The sequence below is a fragment of the Geotrypetes seraphini genome, chromosome 17, assembly GCF_902459505.1.
Source record: "Geotrypetes seraphini chromosome 17, aGeoSer1.1, whole genome shotgun sequence".
Lineage (NCBI taxonomy): Eukaryota > Metazoa > Chordata > Amphibia > Gymnophiona > Dermophiidae > Geotrypetes > Geotrypetes seraphini.
Window position 1 is genome coordinate 45,579,756 of NC_047100.1, and position 20,018 is coordinate 45,599,773.

The 20,018-nt window shown below is 44.3% G+C and overlaps 1 protein-coding gene across 1 annotated transcript in view; it reads left to right on the forward strand.

The window, feature by feature from the left end:
* Positions 1-3,324: 3,324 nt before the first annotated feature.
* The window catches only part of ZMYND10 (zinc finger MYND-type containing 10), a 66,960-nt gene continuing 50,266 nt past the window's right edge, over positions 3,325-20,018 (forward strand). Inside the window, exons 1-4 of the mRNA XM_033925723.1 lie at positions 3,325-3,454; positions 6,331-6,439; positions 11,231-11,347; positions 12,435-12,488. Coding sequence (XP_033781614.1) covers positions 3,357-3,454; positions 6,331-6,439; positions 11,231-11,347; positions 12,435-12,488 — 378 coding nt within the window. The 5' untranslated portion in view covers positions 3,325-3,356. The remainder of the gene's footprint in view (positions 3,455-6,330; positions 6,440-11,230; positions 11,348-12,434; positions 12,489-20,018) is intronic.

The following is a 20,018-nucleotide window of genomic DNA, read 5'->3' on the forward strand; positions in this document are numbered from 1 at the left end:
GTTGGAAATGTTGTTCCAGCACATGGAAATGCAAAAACTTCCTGTGCTCTTGAAAAATGGGAATGTGCACATAGGCCCTCCATCAAATCCAGGGAGGTGAGAAATTCCCCAACGCCACTGACACAATCACCAACCTCACCATCTCCATCCAGAAACGGGGCATCTTGATGGATGCATTCACTGCATTGAGGTCTAGAATCAGCCTCCAGTCTTCTAAGCCTCACTTGGGCACTATGAAGTATATCGAGAATCTGCTGGAACCTGAGTCTTCCTCTGGTACAGGCTCTATGGCTTTCAGATCCAGCATTCTTTGTACTATTGCTCGAACTTTGACCACTTTGTCTGGCTTTCCAGCTGGATATTCCAAAAAGAGATCTGGGAGGGGATGAAAGAACTCGAGTTTATACCCCTCCCGTATAATGTCCAGCACCCAGCAGTCTGTAGTGATCTCAGCCACAGCATTCCAATAAGCCAATAACCTCCCTCTGATGCATGGAGGCATAGCATCAAAACTGCTTCTTGGGAGCTATTGTGGAGCGGGATCCTGAAGATTGGGGGCACCTGGCCTCTCCAAATACTTGTCTCGAGCTTTGAAATGATCTCTGGCCCAAAGGTCTTTTCGAAAATTGGCAATATCTTCTGGAGGCCTACTTTTGATGGAGCAGAATCTCGCCATGGCTTTGGCCACTCAAAGGGGCTCCTCTGGGACCTCCCAAAGGTCTGTGAGCATTTTTGTAAACAGGTGGTCTGAGTTTTTGTACTTCTCATAAGTGAGCACTATGTAGCAGAGGACTGTGGAGTCTATCTTTAATTCCTGGAGGGATTCCGTGATCACCTCCAAAAGTGCTGAAGGCTTAAACAGCCTGCATATAGTCAGGTCCTTTCCAAGATGAGGGGCCGCCACCAGATATGGATCCAGTCCCCCTAGACATGAAGCAGCCTATTCTGCTAGAGCAGTGATTCCCAACCCTGTCCTGGAGGAACACCAGGCCAATCGGGTTTTCAGGCTAGCCCTAATGAATATGCATGAGAGAGATTTGCATATGATGGAAGTGATAGGCATGCAAATTTGCTTCATGCATATTCATTAGGGCTAGCCTGAAAACCCAATTGGCCTGGTGTTCCTCCAGGACAGGGTTGGGAATCACTGTGCTAGAGGACCCTGTCTGGGAGAGTAAAGGCATTGGAAATAGGGCCCTCTTCATCCCAGTCTTCCTCAGACTGGATCTTCCCATCTTGATCATGGCACTGTTGCTGTTGAATTGCACTCTTGGGGGTGAACCCCTGGCACCAGCATAGCTGTGATCCCCGACGGTTCCATTTGGCCCTTATTAATCATGTAAACTTCAAACATCATAATGATGAATTCAAAGGGTACTCCTATCCAAGTCATCTACACAGCCCCTACATACACTCACAAGCTCCTTTCTGGGGTTTTGCGGCAGTGCCATGACAGCGCTGTGCTGGAGACGCACTTGAGCTCCCGGCTCAATCTTGGTCTTTCTCCCCTGGTCCTCGCACCAGCTGGGTATTAAAACCCCACGAGGGACTAGGGAAGGCTAAGCCATTGGCGCGTAGCATGTGGGACATGGCCAATCCTCAGATGGCCATCCATCATGAATCTGGCATGAATCCAAGGTATCCTGGCCTGAAGAGTCCATCACACCTGTTTTTAAGCAAAATCGAGGTGTTTTGAAGCACAGGCTTTTATTTTCAAATTTGAAAAAGCAAGATGAGCACTGTGGCTGTGATTTTAGCACCAAAAACAGCCCAGGGGAGTTACACTGGGATCCAAAAAACTACCAATATTGGGATTTTAGAGGTGGAGGAACTTGATGGCCTAACCTCAAAACCCACAAAAATTCAATTTTAAAGACTCTCCAGATTTTGCTATACAGGCTGTCAGCCAACAGGCTGTATACGGGAGGGGTATAAACTCGAGTTCTTTCATCCCCTCCCAGATCTCTTTTTGGAATATCCAGCTGGAAAGCCAGACAAAGTGGTCAAAGTTCGAGCAATAGTACAAAGAATGCTGGATCTGAAAGCCATAGAGCCTGTACCAGAGGAAGACTCAGGTTCCAGCAGATTCTCGATATACTTCATAGTGCCCAAGTGAGGCTTAGAAGACTGGAGGCTGATTCTAGACCTCAATGCAGTGAATGCATCCATCAAGATGCCCCGTTTCTGGATGGAGATGGTGAGGTTGGTGATTGTGTCAGTGGCGTTGGGGAATTTCTCACTGTTCCATGTTGTGCTGGGAGCTGCATTTTGCTGAAGCTGTAGATAGCTTACAGGGAGAACTTCTGCCTCAACAATCCTGGAATTTGGACTGCTTGCGTCTTCAAGCTGCCTCTAGGGCTCAACAAACCGGTCAGAGATCTTAACTCTCACCAGACCTTGTGCACGCAAAAGGGGGGGGGGGAGGAGAGCAAATCGGCTCCAATCCTGGAAAAACCGCCATGGAGCCACTCAGCCTGCGCTCAAGCCCACTGCAGACAAACCTGGGGTGAGTCTTGTTCCCAAGGGATCAGTCCTTGATCCTTGAACCTTTTAATGCAGGCTAAGGGGGTGCACTGCAAAGCAGTCTGCCCCTCGGAAGCAGACTCTCAGCATCAGAGTCTGCACTCTCCCACAGCCAAAGATGTCCTACAATTTGGATCCCGGGCAGCTCCAAAACGCCTCACAAAACTGGTCAGCAAAAAAACAAATTTAATTGAGAATAAGAATGAGCAGAAAAGACAGACTCCTACCATCTCTCTTGTAGAGAGACAACTGAGAAATTGGAGCAAAAGAATGATAAGCATTCTCCAGGAAGTGACTACCCACAGGTTCAGGAATGCACCAGTTTGCCATCGCCAGTAAAAAGAAAACAAGGCACTTGCCAGTATCCTATAAAAAGGAGGATAAAACCTATTGTTCCAATTTTGAAGAAACAACAGTAGGGCCCTGAACTATCTAGTTTGGAATCAGGTTGCCCTTTCAGGTCTGCAATCTTTGCTTGAAATCGTTGTTACAGCACTAATCACAATGGAAGAGGGTTAGAATGCGATTGAGCCTTTATTGCAGGTCTCTAGGGTTTCCCTCATCCAGGCCGATTGATTGGAAACTACCAACAGACCAGCTGACGTACCTCGGGCTAAAGCCAGTAGAACGTCAGTGCGCAGCTGCAGTCTGTTTCCACGGCGACGGCGTCTTTCAGTTTATGCAACGCTGCAAACCGGCAGCAGGGATGCCCCACGCCCTCCTCTTCTCAGGCTGCGCGCGGAGGATCCTGAGGCCCTGATTGGCTCAGGCGCCTAAGGCCCCTCCCCTTTGCCTTAGGCGCCCCGGACGCTCGGTGCTTTTCCGTTCGCGCTATGGACGCGGTGCCGGTGTCTGTATTGCTGCCCGGGGAAGCGGAGGGGATGGTACGGAATTTACACGTTTTCCCTCTGCAGGAAATTGGCTCTAAAGGGTGAGAATCGAAACATCGGGGTCTCAGATGAGGCGTGGAGATGATGATTTGGAAGTTTGCTTAGGAGTTAGATTCTTTGTTTAGCTCAATCTGTTTATTGAGGTATATCAGAAAACAAACATTTTAGCACTATCAGGGTGTGAGAGATGAGTTTCCTGGAACATGATGACATCGGGATTAGAGAATGAAACGGTGACAAAATTCATCACCGTCCCCGTCCCGCGGATAACCGCGGGAAATAATCCCATGTCATTTTCTAGTGTCTATTTCGACCTCAGTCCTTCTACACCAGCATTCTTCAAAGCAAAGCTTGCGGGTTAGAGGTTGTCGCCATTCATACTCTGATTCTTCCCTCTCTCTTTAAAGAATGACATGAAGATGGTTTCCCACGGTTATCTCACCGTGTCATTCTCTAATCGGGATTTAAGGGAGGTAAATAATTGGCCACATTTTTACGCTTGATACAGTGATTAAGACCATTGACACGGAGGGGTCCTTTTAGCAAGCCGCGTTAGCTGGGTTAGCGCGTCGGACATTTTATCACACGCTAACCCCCACGGCCGGCTAAAAAACTAACGCCTGCTCAATGCAGGCCTTAGCGGCTAGCGCGGCAGTCGGTTTAACGCACGGTATTACGCGCGTTAAACCCCTACCACAGCTTGATAAAAGGACCCCTGAATGTTAGGATTATGTAAACTAGTCGTGCAGCTATAACAGATAGGAAACACACATTATGCTGAATACGGAAATTAGCTATCAAAATTAAATGCATGAGGCGATCCTGATATTTGGAATGTAAATAACATAAAACTTTTGGAACAACTTGAAAAAAACTAAAATGTCATATCTAAAAAAAGGACAAAAATAATGAAATTGCTCCACTTATTAGGCTGAGAATATTATTCCAACGAAAGAAAAAGCCTCCAAAAAAAGGCAAACCATGCCAGAGATATGACATTTCAATACAAAGAAAAAATCCGGGTGGGTTTGAAGCCTCTAACGGCTGACCACGCTGTATAGCGTCTCCAGAGACGACAAGGCAATCTAACAAAATCATTCTATGCCTTACACAGCTGTGAAAAAAGAGCAGTAGAAGCAAAAGCACAATATGATCAGTTAGTGCATTTTTACAGAGTCGATATCAAGCTCTTATTATTGTGAGTGACCAGCATCCGGGCAGGGTAAAGAAGACCGAATCTGGTCCAGATCTCTTTGAGGTCCTGTTGTTGTCCTAAAAAATGCTTCCTGCAAGCCGCAGTCAATTTAGCCAGGTCTGGAACAAACAATATTTTCCTGCCGTGATAAAGGACCTGTTTTTTTTCCTTCCCTGCTGAAAGAATTTGGAGGTTATGTTGGTAACGCAGCACCTTAGCCACTATTGGTCTGGGCGTTTTCTGATTCAGGATAGGCCTCGATGGAACCCGGTGAGCCCTCTCCAATTCCAGGGGTGGATCAAACTAGATGCTCAATAAAATTGGAATAAGATTATTGACAAATATAATTGTGTCTGTTCCTTCCAATGATTCTGGGATCCCCAAAATTCTAATATTGCTGCGGCTTCTGTTTGCCAAATCTTCGACGTCGATTTTTAGCACTGCAATGTTGCGATCATGTTTAGGAATGAGGGAGACATTTTGAGCATGCTGGGCCTTAAAGCTTTCCAGCGCATAAAGACTATGGCGGGCATCTGTAAACTGTGCATTAAGTGTTTCAATCTCATTCCTGATTAATTGGGATTCTTCCACCTGCTGTGACATAATATTTTTGAAAGCGTGCATTTTAGACAGTAAGAGTTCTAATTGAGAATCAATTGATTTTGGCGGTTGTTTTTCAGGGGATGAGACCTCATGATTAGGCCACTTACTGCTGGGCGCTCGATGACATATTTCGGTAAAGGTGGAAATCATTTCTAGTTAGAATGCTGGGCTGCATCCACACTGTGGTTCCATCAGTGATGCCACCCATATATGGGTCACTCAAACAAAGGCATGCGACCTGCATGAAGACAGCCTCGCTTCTAACCCAGAACCTTAGCGGAGTGCACCAACTAGCAGAGAGAGAGTCACTACCTGATTTTTAAAAAGGGCATGTAAGCTAGATAGGTTAGTGTATCATGGTGCAAAGTCCAACTGGTCTGCGTAAACAATAATGAAAGCAAAACAAAGAACAACTGCAGACATGGGTACAAGATGCAGGCTTAGTTTATTAAAACAATTAGGGTTGCGGTTTTACAAACCAGGGGACCTGACACGGTCCATGTTTCAGTTAACACGCCTTCTTCAGGGGTCCCTAATTTGAAAGGTATCAAATGAAACCGCAACAAAAATAAACTTGTGCCTTATTCAGATAAAATGTCGCTGGAGCAAAGAGTCCGTGGAGTAATTGCAATCTTGTACCCCGTCTGCTGTTGTTTTTTGTTTTGCTTGTGAACATCAAAGACATAAACTTGGATTGGGGATTTCTGGCTATATGATATGAAGGAGTGAAGACAATCGGAGCGTTTTCCCAAAATTCAGTCCATTTTTTGGTCGATTTTAAGCCATGTGATTCATCAAGGCAAGGTCCATTTAACGTAGCTTATTCCTATGCCAATAGGTTATAGTAAATAAATATTGCCTTGATGAATGAAATGAATCACATAGCTCATGACTGACATAAAATGGACAGAGTGAGTTCTGGGAAAGTATTCTTCAATTGTAGCTCTGGGAAATAGTGATATCAGCTTTAGAGGCTGAAAGACAAATTGATCCTAGAATATGGAGGAAATAGGGACTAGGAAAAGGAAGGAGGGTCTGAAGTTGAGCTTGTGAATGGGTCAGGACTCCTCCGTTTTCAGAGACTGCTTGACAGGATGTTTTTTTTTCTTATTGTTTTAGGTGGTTCAAACAGCATGAATATATTGAGAAACTGAATATGCAGGCCATCTTAAACGCTTCAGCAAGCCAGGAGGAGTTCATCAAGGAGTTTTTGGGAACTTATGGAAAGGTAATCCTCTTCCAGTAGGGCTGGCAAATGTCCAGCTCTTACAACTGTTTATACCAGGTTGCCTGCTACATTTAAGTTTGGGAATTCTAGTTAGGTGGAGATTTTTTGTGTTTTTCCATAATCATATTACATGTGTGTGTGTGTGTGTGTGTCTTTCCCTCGCCACTCAGAATTGTTATAATAATAATAATAACAGTTTATATACCGCAATACCGTGAAGTTCTATGTGGTTTACAATAGATTAAGCGAGGTACAAATTGATTGAATTTAAGAGGGGGGAAGAGGAGAGTTAATAGGACCGGAAATGCGTTGTTGAGGAGAAAGAGATTAATAGGACAGAGGAATCACTATGGCGGAGAAAGAAGACGAGTGGGTCAGTTGTCTAGATACTTTAGGAACAGTTGAGTTTTTAGACGTTTTCTGAATTCCTCATAAGTAGTGGGCGAAAGCAGTTGATCTAGGTCTTTACCCCACAATGCTGCTTGATGTGAAAGAAGGTGTTCATTGTTATGAGACAAAAATATCCTTGTACCTACCCAACTTTGATAAAATTAGACTCCACTAGCTACATCAGTCATAAGAACATAAGAATTTGCCTCCGCTGGGTCAGACCAGAGGTCCATCGTGCTCAGCAGTCCGCACTCGCGGTGGCCCATCAGGTCCACGACCTGTCACCCCTCTTTCTCCAGATTAAAGCAAAATTTCTAGAGTTCAGAAAAAGTGTTGGGTTGTTCCATGCAATGAAACCTAAAAGAACCCTAAAAAGAAGGAGGCTGATTATATTTGACACGCTTTAAGTGGGCAGGAAAGACTCTTTCCCACTTAAATCACACTGAATGGGGCAGTTGAAAATATTCAATTTCAACTGGGCAGTGCCATTGAAATTGGGTTCTGACCACCCAAGAACTGCCCAGTTAATCCCAGGGTGGTCCAGGGGCAGAATTGGGGAGGAACCAGGATTTATGCAGGCACGAGTCATTTACAGTGCAGGTGTCTGGTCAGCTAAGTGGCTAGATAGGACCACAGAAAAGGTAGTCCTGACTAGAGCCACCTAGCTATGCTGGTGCCAGCACTAAATACTGACTGATGCCTACACAAATTCTTAGTTACCACCTGATGCTTCCCCCCCCCCTGTCAAATATCCTTTCCAGTTGTACTCCTTGGGTCCAATTTAACCCCTCTATTTACACTTTCCAGTCTTCCATTCTCATACCCCCTAATCCCTCCCAGATCCCTTTACACTCCTAGGACTTACCCAGAGGGACAAGACAGGTCCAGTCTCATTCTGCTTCTACCCCATTTTGCTCCAGGTTCAAAATGGTAGTGCTGACCCTAGCGGTAGTCTTAATGATACTACTGCTGGGGGATAACCTTCAAAAAGGACAATTTAAATAAAGTCAAAATAAAAATTTTGCTGGAAACAGATTGCAACATGAAATCCTTACAGATAGAAATTCCATATATGAAGGGAAAAAGAATAGTAGTGGGGCTATACTACTGTCTGCCTGGCCAGAATAAACTGTTAGATGGTGACATGTTAAATGGAAACTAACACATAAGAGATTTCAATTACCATAAAATCTATTTCTAGTGCAATAAGTGTGTCATTCTGGACAGTAGGGCATTCTCCCCACGCTCGTGAGCTGTGCAGAAGGAATTATGCACCTGTCTACTAGAAAAGATATTGGTAAGAACCTAATCTCTTTATGATATGTAGAGCTCAAAAGAATATGTTTTCGTGTTGTCGAGGAAAATGAGTGGATAAACGGTGGGCATAAAGAAATGGAGAAAAAAAGAACTCATTCAAAAATGCTAAAGAGCTGCTAACCCTCTCAACAGAGTATCCACACAGATGCACTTGTGCAGAAAATCACTCTATTTTTATTAGTAATTTGAATATAAAATCAATCACATCAAATTACAATTAGTATCAGCCTTATTTTGAGAAGCTAAATCAGCTATAATATTCTGCACAAGGAGGAATCGTACCATGCAAACACTACACAGCACTGTACAGTGATACAAAGCATGAGTCCTGACTTTCTATTCTAGCTTCACTTCTTATATACTCTAAACCAGTGTTTTTCAACCTTTTTACACCTATGGACCGGCAGAAATAAAATAATTATTCTGTGGACTGGCATCGGTCCGTGGGCCGGCGATTGAAGAACACTGGGCTAAGTCGTGGGCCAGACCCCGCCCATCTCTACCCAATCTCCACCCCAGACCCCGCCCCATAATAGTACTAATTGCACCTTGCACGTCCCGTGCCTCATCTGGAAGCCTTCTCTCTGACGTTGCAACGTCCGAGAGAAGGTTTCCGGTTCAGGCGCAGGATGCCCGTAGGAGCCACTGCCCGTGGCTTTGTGCACTGAATCAGTGAGGAAGAGGGAGCTGGCTCAAAGATAACGCCGCATCGATCGCACCATGGACCGGCGGTTGAAGAACACTGTTTTGGGCCTGATGCACATGCTGGCCCTGTGGACCGGCAGGAAATTTCTGTGGACCGGCACTGGTCCATGGACCGGTGGTTGAAGAACACTGCTCTAAAATGCTTGCTTTGTGCCTACTCATACATCCCCTCCCTTTAACAACTCCTTAGCAACCATCTTTGTCCTAGTTCCTCTTTCATGCCTTTCTTTTCGTTTTTTTATAACTTTCCCAAGGCCTGTTCTTTCTTTCAGCCCGTCTTTCCTTGTGCATTGACCATACTGTGTAGATACCTCATCTGTTGCTTTTACACATTCCATTCCAGAACTGGCTGCCTCAGTTCCTTGCTTATCTTTGCAACCTTCCCATCCTGTCTATATACTCGGAGCTAGCATGTTGCCCCCAGACCTCTCTTCCTGCACATACGGGACATTTGCTGACGTCCATCTTGTTAAGCCAACAGAAAACCCACCTCATCAGCCCCCGCTTGACTGCCGTCACAACTCCTTGCGATGGGTGTCACAGTAATACTAGTGAGTGTGATTGACGCTAAGTCCGTGCCAGGGTTGCATTGAGAAAATCTGGATGAGTTTCAGACTAGAAGTCAGTTTAGAGAGGCAGCCTTTCCAAAATGCATCAGAAAAGATGAGCAAAAGCAGAATAAGATCATAACTACAATGAGGCCAAGCACAAAACTGAAAAGGTCTTTGCCCCAGGGTCCTAACGAATAAAACCATCCCGTTATAGTGTCCCACCAAGTCTCTACCTGTATACCATCCTGAAAATCTAACCTAGCTAAGTCAGCAATCTTCTTAATAGCATTGGTTATAATAATAGGCCCATTTCGTATCACCGTGCAACATTGGGTATCATTAATAAGATCACAGATGCCTCCAGAGGCAGCAAGCATATGATCTAATGTTCTTTTGTTTTGCATGGTCATGTGTGTAACATCATGTAATTGTTGTTGCATTGCTAAAAAAGCTTTCTTATATTCTATGGATTGCTTATGAAACAAATATTATAAACGCCTAATAGCCATTCCCAGTTCAGCAGTGACAGCAGGAGTCTCAAAAATAGGAATCCATGAAGTCCAAGAAAGGGCAGAGGGACCTTAACAACTTGGGCCAATCAGAGCCTCAGGCCCCTCTGCAATGCATCCCAAAATGCACCAGGGAGGGGAAGACTCATGTTAGATGACACAGGCAGCTGAGAGGAGGGAATCTGTGTCCCTCTGGGTCATCTATTTAAGGTAAGGTGGGAGAGGGTGGCAGAGATGGGAGAGGTGGGGTCATTTGTCAGCGGGTAGAGTGGGCATCTCTCCTGCTGCAGGAGGAGAGGGTTCGGGTTGTGGTGGGGATTTTAGGGCAGCAGGAGAGTATGATCAATTTCTCCCGCTACAGGGGAGGGGGTCGCATCGCATCGCAGCAGGGATTTTAGGGCAGCGGGAGAGTGTAGGCATCTCTCCCGCTGCAGGGGATGGGTTGTTGGTTGACAGTGCAAGAAATTGAACATCTCTCCCACTATTGTTGTGTTGTTTTTTTTTTGGGGGGGGGGTTCTTGACGCATTTTTTCTGCGCATGTGCCCATTGCTATCACCAGCGATAGGCACATGCAAATCTAGTGAGTGTTCGTTGCTGTCTGCCGACCTCATTTGCATGCGTCATTTTTTGAGAATGTCTTGCTTTTTTAGATTTGCTATCAAAACGGCTGCGTTTTTAACGCGGATTTTTGAGAATCTTGGCCTTAGTTCCTTACAAGTAATTCACTTTTTCTAAGGACAGCAATTCATCAATCAGAAAAATTACCCCCTCCCTCCCCTCTGAAGCTGAGCATTTTAGCTTAATAAGGAGCCTGAAGTGTGGCATGTATCCAGTGGAGCTTTACAACCCTAGAAGATACTGCTTGATTCAGTGCATGAAGATAATAATAATAATAATAACTTTATTCTTATATACCGCCATACCCATCGAGTTCTAGGCGGTTTACAACAATTAACAAATGATCTGCATTGACAAGCTTATTTACAACATGTTACAAGCAGATTTACAAACAAATTACTAGCAGATTTACAGTAGATTACAACAATTTTCAATTTACAACAGTCAGCAATGAAGTTACCACAATGACATTCCTCCAGAGAAATTTATATTTATATACAGTCTTTTGTAGAAAATAAAACTATATTGTCCTAGTTGCACTGATATCTCGCCTCCAGGTTTTCAGGAGAAGTAGAACTTATCAGTTGACATTAGTTAAGGATCATAGAGTTAATCTAGTTTGCACTAGTTTCTTCCTGTGGATCTCTGCCTATTTCTTCACTTTTTTTTCAATTTATATTCTCTCTTCTTATCTGTGTAGATCCCAATTCTCATCCATGAATTGATCTGTGTGGAAGTCTGGAAGCAAAAAGTGTTTTCTAGGATCTGCCAGCTGCAGGATTTTAAACCCAAAAGTACCTTTCCAATCTATATAGTGGTGAGTACAAGGATCTTGTTGAACAGAACCTCTTCTTTCTCCCCATAGCCCCCACCCAAAGAAATCTCTTTAGATCCCACTGTCCAAAGCTGGATTTATGCATACTGGTCCTTAAACTAAGAAGTGCCTCTCAATTAAGTAGGAAGTACATTTTAGGTTTAATAATTTTGCATTCTAGTGAAATGTGAGGCCCCGGTGCCATTCTCATATTTTCATCACAAATTATAATAAAACCATTAAAGTGAATGATGGAACTGTTTTTGTATTTTTGTCCCTTTATCATGGCCTTTTGGAAATCAATTTGGTCCCAAATTAATTGTTTATTAGAGAATCATGTAGCATTGTCATATGATACGATTCTATTCGGTACGTCAATGAGAACAAGGAGTCAGATTTCATCAAACAACAATAAACTTTTATTGATTATGACAGGAGTCGCCATTCAAAATATCACAAGTAATTGGAAAAACTGCAGTAGATTAAATTATATCTTCTGGTGGAATTCGTTGTGTCACATTTATAAAATGGAAAGCATAATTGCTACTCAAAAAGGGAATTATAATAAATTTAAAAAGATATGGGGGCCATTGACAACTTACTGTAATGAATAGATACCATTTTCTATTGAAAATATATTTGCAGATGGGGGGAGGAAGTTGGTTTGTAGTTTACTGTGGGTTTGATCAAAAGAAAAGAATATTTATATTTGTATATTTTGGATTGAATGTTGAAGGAAAGGGTGGGTGGGAAGGGAATAAATTTATATATTGATGTTATATTAGAAAGAAATTCAAGTGATGTATTTAATTTCAAATGATTGGATAAGGCCCAACTTAGTACAGGAAGAGGCAGTCGGAACGTACCGCAAGTGATTTCTTGCACTCGCCGGCGCTCCGGATGCTCTCTCCTGCGTCTCCCGCTGCCCTCTCCTTGTCGGCAGTTCATGGTCGGAAAATACCGCAAATGACCGGGACCGCGAACCACCGACCGCGAATGACCGGGGGAACACTGTCATCTAAATAATATTACTTCATGCTTCATTTTGAACCAGTATTGAGTTTTTTCTTCTTCCCTCCTCTCTATGCAGATGCATCATGAGGCAACAATTATCAACCTCCTGGAGACTGTCTTTTATCACCAGGTAAAGGATTCAGTTACTTAACCCTCCGTTGTCTCATGTACAAAATAAAAAAGTTCTTCACCCAGAGAGTGCTAGAAATCTGGAACGCTGTTCCGGAGGCTGTTATAGGGGAAAACACCCTCCAGGGATTCAAGAACAGGTTGGATAAGTTCCTACTGGAACAGAACATACGCAAGTACGGCTAGACTCAAATAGGGCATTGGTCTTTGACCTAAGGGCCGCCACTAGGCACGATGGACCACTGGCCTGACCCAGCAGCAGCAAATCTTATGTTCTTATACCAGTGATTCTCAACCACTGTGTCACCAAGAGATGGCAAGTGTGCTTTACTTACCTGTGCTTACAAGCTGAGAAGAGCAGAGAGCCAAATACTCAAAATCCCCATTATGATAACTACTGCTACTGGCCTCAACTAGAAATGGTACAGATCTGCTATTCATAGGCTCTGTTGTTGTTTTTTTGGTGGGGGGTTACAAGGTTTCTGGGTTTTGTGTTACTCTGTACAGTATCTGGCAGTGGAGGAATAATGTTGTGTTTTTAATGTGAAGTGACACCAGAATTTAAATTGTATATTTGGTTTGTATGGGAATCTGTAAAGGGAACATCCTAGTAATGTACTCTAGAATGGGTAAATGTTTGTTGATGTTGACAGTGAGTTAGTATGAATTTGTCTACCATTCAGTCCCATATCAACATTTTTATATAGTCCAGATAGCACTCAACTTGTATTTCTTTATAAAAATGTAAAATTTACAGGAATTGGGAAAGAACGGAACTCTAATGGAATTATAGAAATACGTATGAAGAGAGGTTAGAGGGCTTAGTGTACCAGAGAGGGAAAGAAAAGTTACATTTTAGAGAATAGCCAAGTTTTCAGATGCTTACGGAATAGTTGAAGGGAGCTCAAGTTCCGAAGTGGGGAGGTAAGATTATTCCAGAGCTCCGTGATTCTGAAGGGGAGGGAAGACCCTAGTTTACCAACATGGGATATGCCTTTTAAAGAGGGGAAGGATAATTTTAGTTTTTGGGCGGATCTAGTGGAATTTGGATTTGAGGAATTCCAGGATAATGGAATAAAAGGAGGGAGGATGCCGTGTAGGATCTTGAAGGTTAAGCAGGCACATTTAAAGTGGACCCTGGAGATTACAGGAAGCCAGTGGAGCTTGGATAGGAGTGGTGAGACATGGTCAAATTTACTTTTTGAGAAGATAAGCTTAGCAGCGGTATTCTGGATTAGTTGGAGTGTATGGAGGCTTTTCTTTGTTAGGCTTAAGTAGATAGAATTGCAATAGTCCAATCTGGAAAGGATGGTAGATTGGACGAGGACGGCGAAGTGTTTTTGATGGAAGCAGGACCTTACTTTTCTCAGCATGTGAAGGCTGAAAAAGCATTTTTTTATCAAGGAGTTAAGGTGGTCGTTGTTGGATAGTGAAGAATCAATGGTGATGCCCAGAACTTTGCTACAGAACTCCAACTGTAGTGAGGAGCCTGAGGACAATGGGATGGAGGTGGGTAGTTGGTGTAATTTAGGGCCGAGCCAAAGTAGCTTCGTTTTGGACTCATTCAGTTTCATTTGAACAGTGAGGGCCCAAGATTGGAGGTTCGTTATGCATGAGGAGATGTTCGCTGCAAGATTAGTGAGGTTCGAGTCGGTCTTGAGGAGGACCAGGATGTCATCGGCATAAGTGTAAAGTGTTTCTAGGGGGGATAGATGGAGGAGTTTCAGGGAAGACATATAAATGTTGAAAAGAATGGGAGATAGGGGGGAACCTTGCGCGACTCCACATGTCGGTTTCCATGGGGAGGATGAGGTGCCATTCTTGGTAACGGTGTAAGAACGGGAACGTAAGAAGTTCGAGAACCAATCAAGGACTGTAGAGCTAATGCCTATCTCGGAGAGTTGGAAGATTAGAATGTCATGATGGACAACGTCGAAGGCTGCAGAAAGGTCGAATTGAAGGAGAACAGCACATTTATTATGAGAATGAAGTTGTTGAACCTTAGAGATTAGTGAGGCCAAAAGGGATTCAGTGCTGAAGTTGGGTCTGAAGCCGTATTGATAGGGTAGGAGAATAGAGAATCTTTCCAGGTAGGATGAGAGTTGGGAGGATACGATAGACTCTAGCAATTTGGTTAGGAGAGGAATATTTGCTATTGGGCGATAGTTGGATGGTGTGGAGGGATCCAGGTCAGCTTTTTTCAGTAGGGGGGTCAACGCAATATGTCCCATTTCTGGGGAGAAAAGGCCCAATGATAGGGCAGAGTTTATAAGTTTGGTAAGAGATGAGATGGCCTGTGCGGGAATTTTCTCAAATAGGTAGGATGGAAATGGGTCCAAGGTACATTTGCGGGATTTCAGTTTCAGGCAGAGTTTAAGGACTTGTGGTTCGGAAACTTGCTCAAAGGCAGTCCAGGATCTGTTTACTGGGATAGGGTAGGAGACATTTGGGGTAGGGTTGGGAATGGCGGACACCAGAGAGTTGAAGGAGGCTGCAGGCGGGAAGGAGCTTCTTAAGGTGACCTTACTGTTGAAGAAGTTTGCTAGGACATCGGACTTTGCAAGAAAAAAAAGTAAGACAAAATTATTAAGCCATAAATAAAATGGAGAGATATTGATTGATGACCCTCACAAAAAAACACTGTAACAAGAAGGTGAGTGCTTTATGGTTAATAAACAAAATGGAAGCATACCGAAATAAATATTATTTTCCTTCTTACTGTAAGTTTTGTTTAATTTTGAATTTTCGATAAATACAATTTTATATTATGGTTTATTACTGTTTTAGTGTAAGGGGACACCAAAATTAATTAGTGTTTAGGCATTTAAGGGTCTTGGGACAAAGACAATATAAGACCCAACTCTAGAATGCTCTGGTTCCATGAGTGGTCAAAGGAGTCCTGCTAAATATACCAAAACAATACTCTGTCCCTCTCCCCATAATAGTATAAATCAATGTTATACATATGGATGAAAAGCAGTCAAGAAAAAAAAAACCAAAAACGTAGATCCGTTGACAGTATAAATATGCTACTATAACGAAAAAAGAACAGCATTCAGTATGTAATACAAATAAAGATCAAGCATCCAAGCTTACCTAACGGGAGAGGCCCCAACAGGACCAAAATGAAAACAAGGAAATCAGGGTCCTGGACTCTGATGGGCCCCGAGAGACACAATACAGGACCTCTTCCCTGGTTGCCATAAAAGATCTGGGTTGTTTTGCTTTTATGGCTTAGCTCTTGAGCGCGCAGCTTTAACTTTAAAAAAAAAAACCAAAAGGGAATTCGGAGCCTGTCATAGCTAAAGCTTCTTAGGTCTACCAAGTCGTCCTTGGTGTCGACTTACGCTAAGGCGTAGAAGACCTTTAGATCAGTGTTCTTCAACCACCGGTCCATGGACCAGTGCCGGTCCACAGAAATTTCCTGCCGGTCCACAGGGCCAGCACGTGCATCAGGCCCAAAATAGTGTTCTTCAACCGCCGGTCCACAGTGCAATCGATGCGGCGTTATCTTCGAGCCAGCTCCCTCTTCCTAACTGATTCAGTGCACAAAGCCATGGGCAGTGGCTCCTACGGGCATCCTGCGCCTGAACCGGAAGCCTTCTCTCTGACGTTGCAACATCAGAGGGAAGGCTTCCAGATGAGGCACGGGATGTGCAAGGTGCAATTAGTACTATTATGGGGGCGGGTCTGGGGTGGAGATTGGGTAGAGATGGGCGAGGTATAAGCCGTATATGGCCGTTTGGTGGAGGATGGGCTGGGGAGGGCTTCAATGGCTGGGAGGGTGTAGATGGGCTGGAGTAAGTCTTAACAGAGATTTTGGCAGTTGGAACTCAAGCACAGTACCGGGTAAAGCTTTGGATTCTCGCCCAGAAATAGCTAAGAAGAAAAAAAAAAAAAAATTTAAATTGAATCAGGTTGGGCAGACTGGATGGACCATTCGGGTCTTTATCTGCCGTCATCTACTATGTTACTATGTTACTATGTTAGGTCTGGCCCACGACTTAGCCCAGTGTTCTTCAACTGCTGGTCCACGGACCAATGCCAGTCCACAGAATAATTTTTTTATTTCTGCCGGTCCATAGGTGTAAAAAGGTTGAAAAACACTGCTTTAGATCACTGGAGTGACCAAGAACAGGTGGACCCTTCTTCGACAAAGGCAGGAGAGTCGGGGCGGAAAGGTAGAAGAATCGGGGCAGCAAAAGCAGGAGAGTCGGGGCAGCAAGAACAGGAAAGGCAGGCAGGGTGGCAGAGAGGCAGGAAGGACGTGAGCGACTGGTCCTCAGCTGTCGCTTCTTCTTGATCGGTCATCCCAGTCGGTGTTCCTGAATTTTGTTTAGTGAATCGAGGCCCTTCCTACTTTGCATGCTGTTTCCCCTCACTTGCATGGGCGGATTGGATCAGGTGCGGGAGGAAGGTTAGTGAATCGGGTTGGGGTCGCAAAGTGGTCGGGATACGATCAATGGGCTTAATGAATCTAGCCCTAAGTGTCTCAGGATTAAGTGTCTGAATACCATCCTCCCACTACCATCAGTGGCAAGATATGTATACTAGTAGATGATCCAACACTTTTTTCTTTATAGCTCCAGAACTTTGGAATACCTTCCCTGAGTTTCTTCAAGAAGAACCTGAGCATAAAAGGCAGGGTATCCTTGAAAACTCATTTTTATTTCTTGGCCTTTGGCCCAATGGTATTTTAAGATTTGGGGAAGGAAGTGCTGCCACACAGAGACCGTATGTATGTTTCCACTTATATGTTTTGGTTTTTTTTACTGAAAATTCTTGTCCAGCCTAATGAATTTGCAGTTATCTGTCTATGTACGGTAATTACATTCTTTCTTATTCGGTTTGATTGTTTAGGTAATTTTAACTATTTACAATAGGAGTTCCTTTCTGTTTGCTTTTAATTGTAAGTTTTTGTGTGTAAACCATTCTGAATTTTATTTTTCTAATCATTTTGTTCCATCTTTAAAATCACCACACAACAATGGTAAGAAAAATGATTTTTAATTTTAGTAATTAAAACATGTCAGTTCTGAGAATTTACTTCTGCTGTCTACATTTGCCACTGTATGAGTATAGAAGGAAATGTGAGGGGGAATGGTTTATACATAAGAACATAAGAAGTTGCCTCCACTGGGTCAGACCGAGGTCCATCTCGCCCAGCGGTCCGCTCCCGCGGCGGCCCATCAGGTCTGCGACCTGTGAAGTGGTTTCTGACCACTTTTATAACCTACCTCAAGTTCTATCTGTACCCCTCTATCCTTTTATCCTCCAGGAACCTATCCAAACCCTTCTTGAACCCCTGTACAGAGTTCTGGCCTATCACTTCCTCCGGAAGCGCGTTCCATGTGTCCACCACCCTCTGCGTAAAAAAGAATTTTCTAGCATTTGTTCTAAACCTGTCCCCTTTCAATTTCTCCGAGTGACCCCTAGTGCTTGTGGCTCCCCTCAGTTTGAAGAATCTGTCCTTATTTACTCTCTCTATGCCCTTAAGGATTTTGAAGGTTTCTATCATGTCCCCTCTAAGTCTCCTCTTCTCCAGGGAGAACAGCCCCAGCATTTTTAACCTGTCAGCGTATGGAAAATTTTCCATACCTTTTATCAGCTTAGTCGCCCTCCTCTGCACTCCCTCGAGTACCGCCATGTCCTTCTTGAGGTACGGCGACCAGTATTGAACACAGTACTCCAGGTGCGGGCGCACCATTGCGCGATACAGCGGCATGATGACTTCCTTCGTCCGGGTTGTGATACCCTTTTTGATGATGCCCAGCATTCTGTTTGCTTTCTTTGAGGCTGTCGCACATTGCGCCGATGGTTTCAGTGATGAGTCGACCATCACCCCCAAGTCCCTTTCCAGGTTACTCACCCCTAGCAGTGTTCCCCCCATTTTGTAGTTGAACATCGGGTTCTTTTTCCCTACATGCATGACCTTGCATTTCTCCACGTTAAAACTCATTTGCCACTTTTTTGCCCAGTCTTCCAGTCTCGTTAGGTCCTTTTGTAGGTCTTCACAGTCTTCCGTGTTTCTAACCCTGCTGCAGAGTTTGGTGTCATCAGCAAATTTGATAACCTCACATTTTGTCCCCGTTTCCAGATCGTTAATAAATATATTGAATAGTAGAGGTCCCAGCACCGACCCCTGCGGAACTCCGCTCGTGACCCATTGCCAATCTGAGTATTGGCCCTTGACTCCAACCCTCTGTTTCCTGCCCGCTAGCCAGTGTTTGATCCATCGGTAGATATCCCCTTGCACCCCGTGGTTCCACAGTTTTTTAAGTAGCCGTTCGTGTGGTACCTTGTCGAAGGCTTTTTGGAAGTCAAGGTAAATGATGTCTATGGATTCACCCTTATCCATCTGACTGTTTATTCCCTCAAAGAAGTACAGCAAGTTCGTGAGGCACGACCTTCCCTTGCAGAAGCCATGCTGGCTCGCCTTCAGTTGTCCATTGTTTTCTATGTGTTCGCAGATTGTGTCCTTTACCATTGCTTCCAGCATCTTTCCAGGAACCGAGGTCAAGCTCAGAGGCCTGTAGTTTCCCGGGTCACCCCTTGATCCCTTCTTAAAGATGGGCGTGACATTTGCTATTTTCCAGTCCTCTGGGATCTCCCCAGTTTTTAGGGAGAGGTTACATATTTGGCGAAGTGTCTCTGCTATTTCGTTTCTCAGTTCTTTTAGTACCCTTGGGTGGATGCCGTCCGGGCCTGGTGATTTGTCGCTCTTTAGTCTGTCTATCTGTCTGAGGACATCCTCTTTGCTTACCTCTAGTTGTACCAGCCTTTCGTCGTGTTCTCCGTTTATAATCACCTCGGGTTCTGGGATATTGGATGTGTCCTCTCTGGTGAAGACTGACGAGAAGAATTTGTTTAACCTTTCAGCTATCTCTTTTTCCTCCTTTTAAACTGGGAAGGTGAGGGAGATGCTGGACGGGGACCCTGGAGTAACTGTTTGTGAATTAGATCATGGGAGGGGCTCACTGAAAGGGGAAAATGCTGGACCAGGGTTGAGGCAGGGTGAAGAAATGATGGGCCTGGAAAAAGAGGAGGGGGGAGAGAGAGAGTGTGGACAGAAGGGGTGAGGAAAAGAAGAAGGGAGGAATATTGGACACGAGTGGTGTGGAGGGAAGGAGACAGATGGGATGAGAAGGAGAGACATGGGATGGGTGGGCACTTGAGAAGAAAGAGAGAGATGGTGGATGTGGACCTGGGGGGGTGGGAAAGGAGGAAGAGATATGGAATGGGAGGGCAGTTGATAGAAGGAGAGATGGTGAACCTGGGAGTGTTGGGGAGGGAGGGAGAGACGATAGATGGGAGGGAAGTCTGGAAGAAAGAGAGAAGTCAGAGCTGGGGATGGGAAGGAAGAGAGAGGGAGAATTATTGAGTCTGGGGGTGGAAGGGAGGGAAATATGCTAAAAATAAGATGGCTGAAGGAAAGAGATGCTGCATCAAGGAGTTGAGGAAAGAAGAACAAGAGTAGAGAGGGAATAATGTTGGACCGGGGAGGTGGGAAGAGAGAGGAGGAGAGACAAAT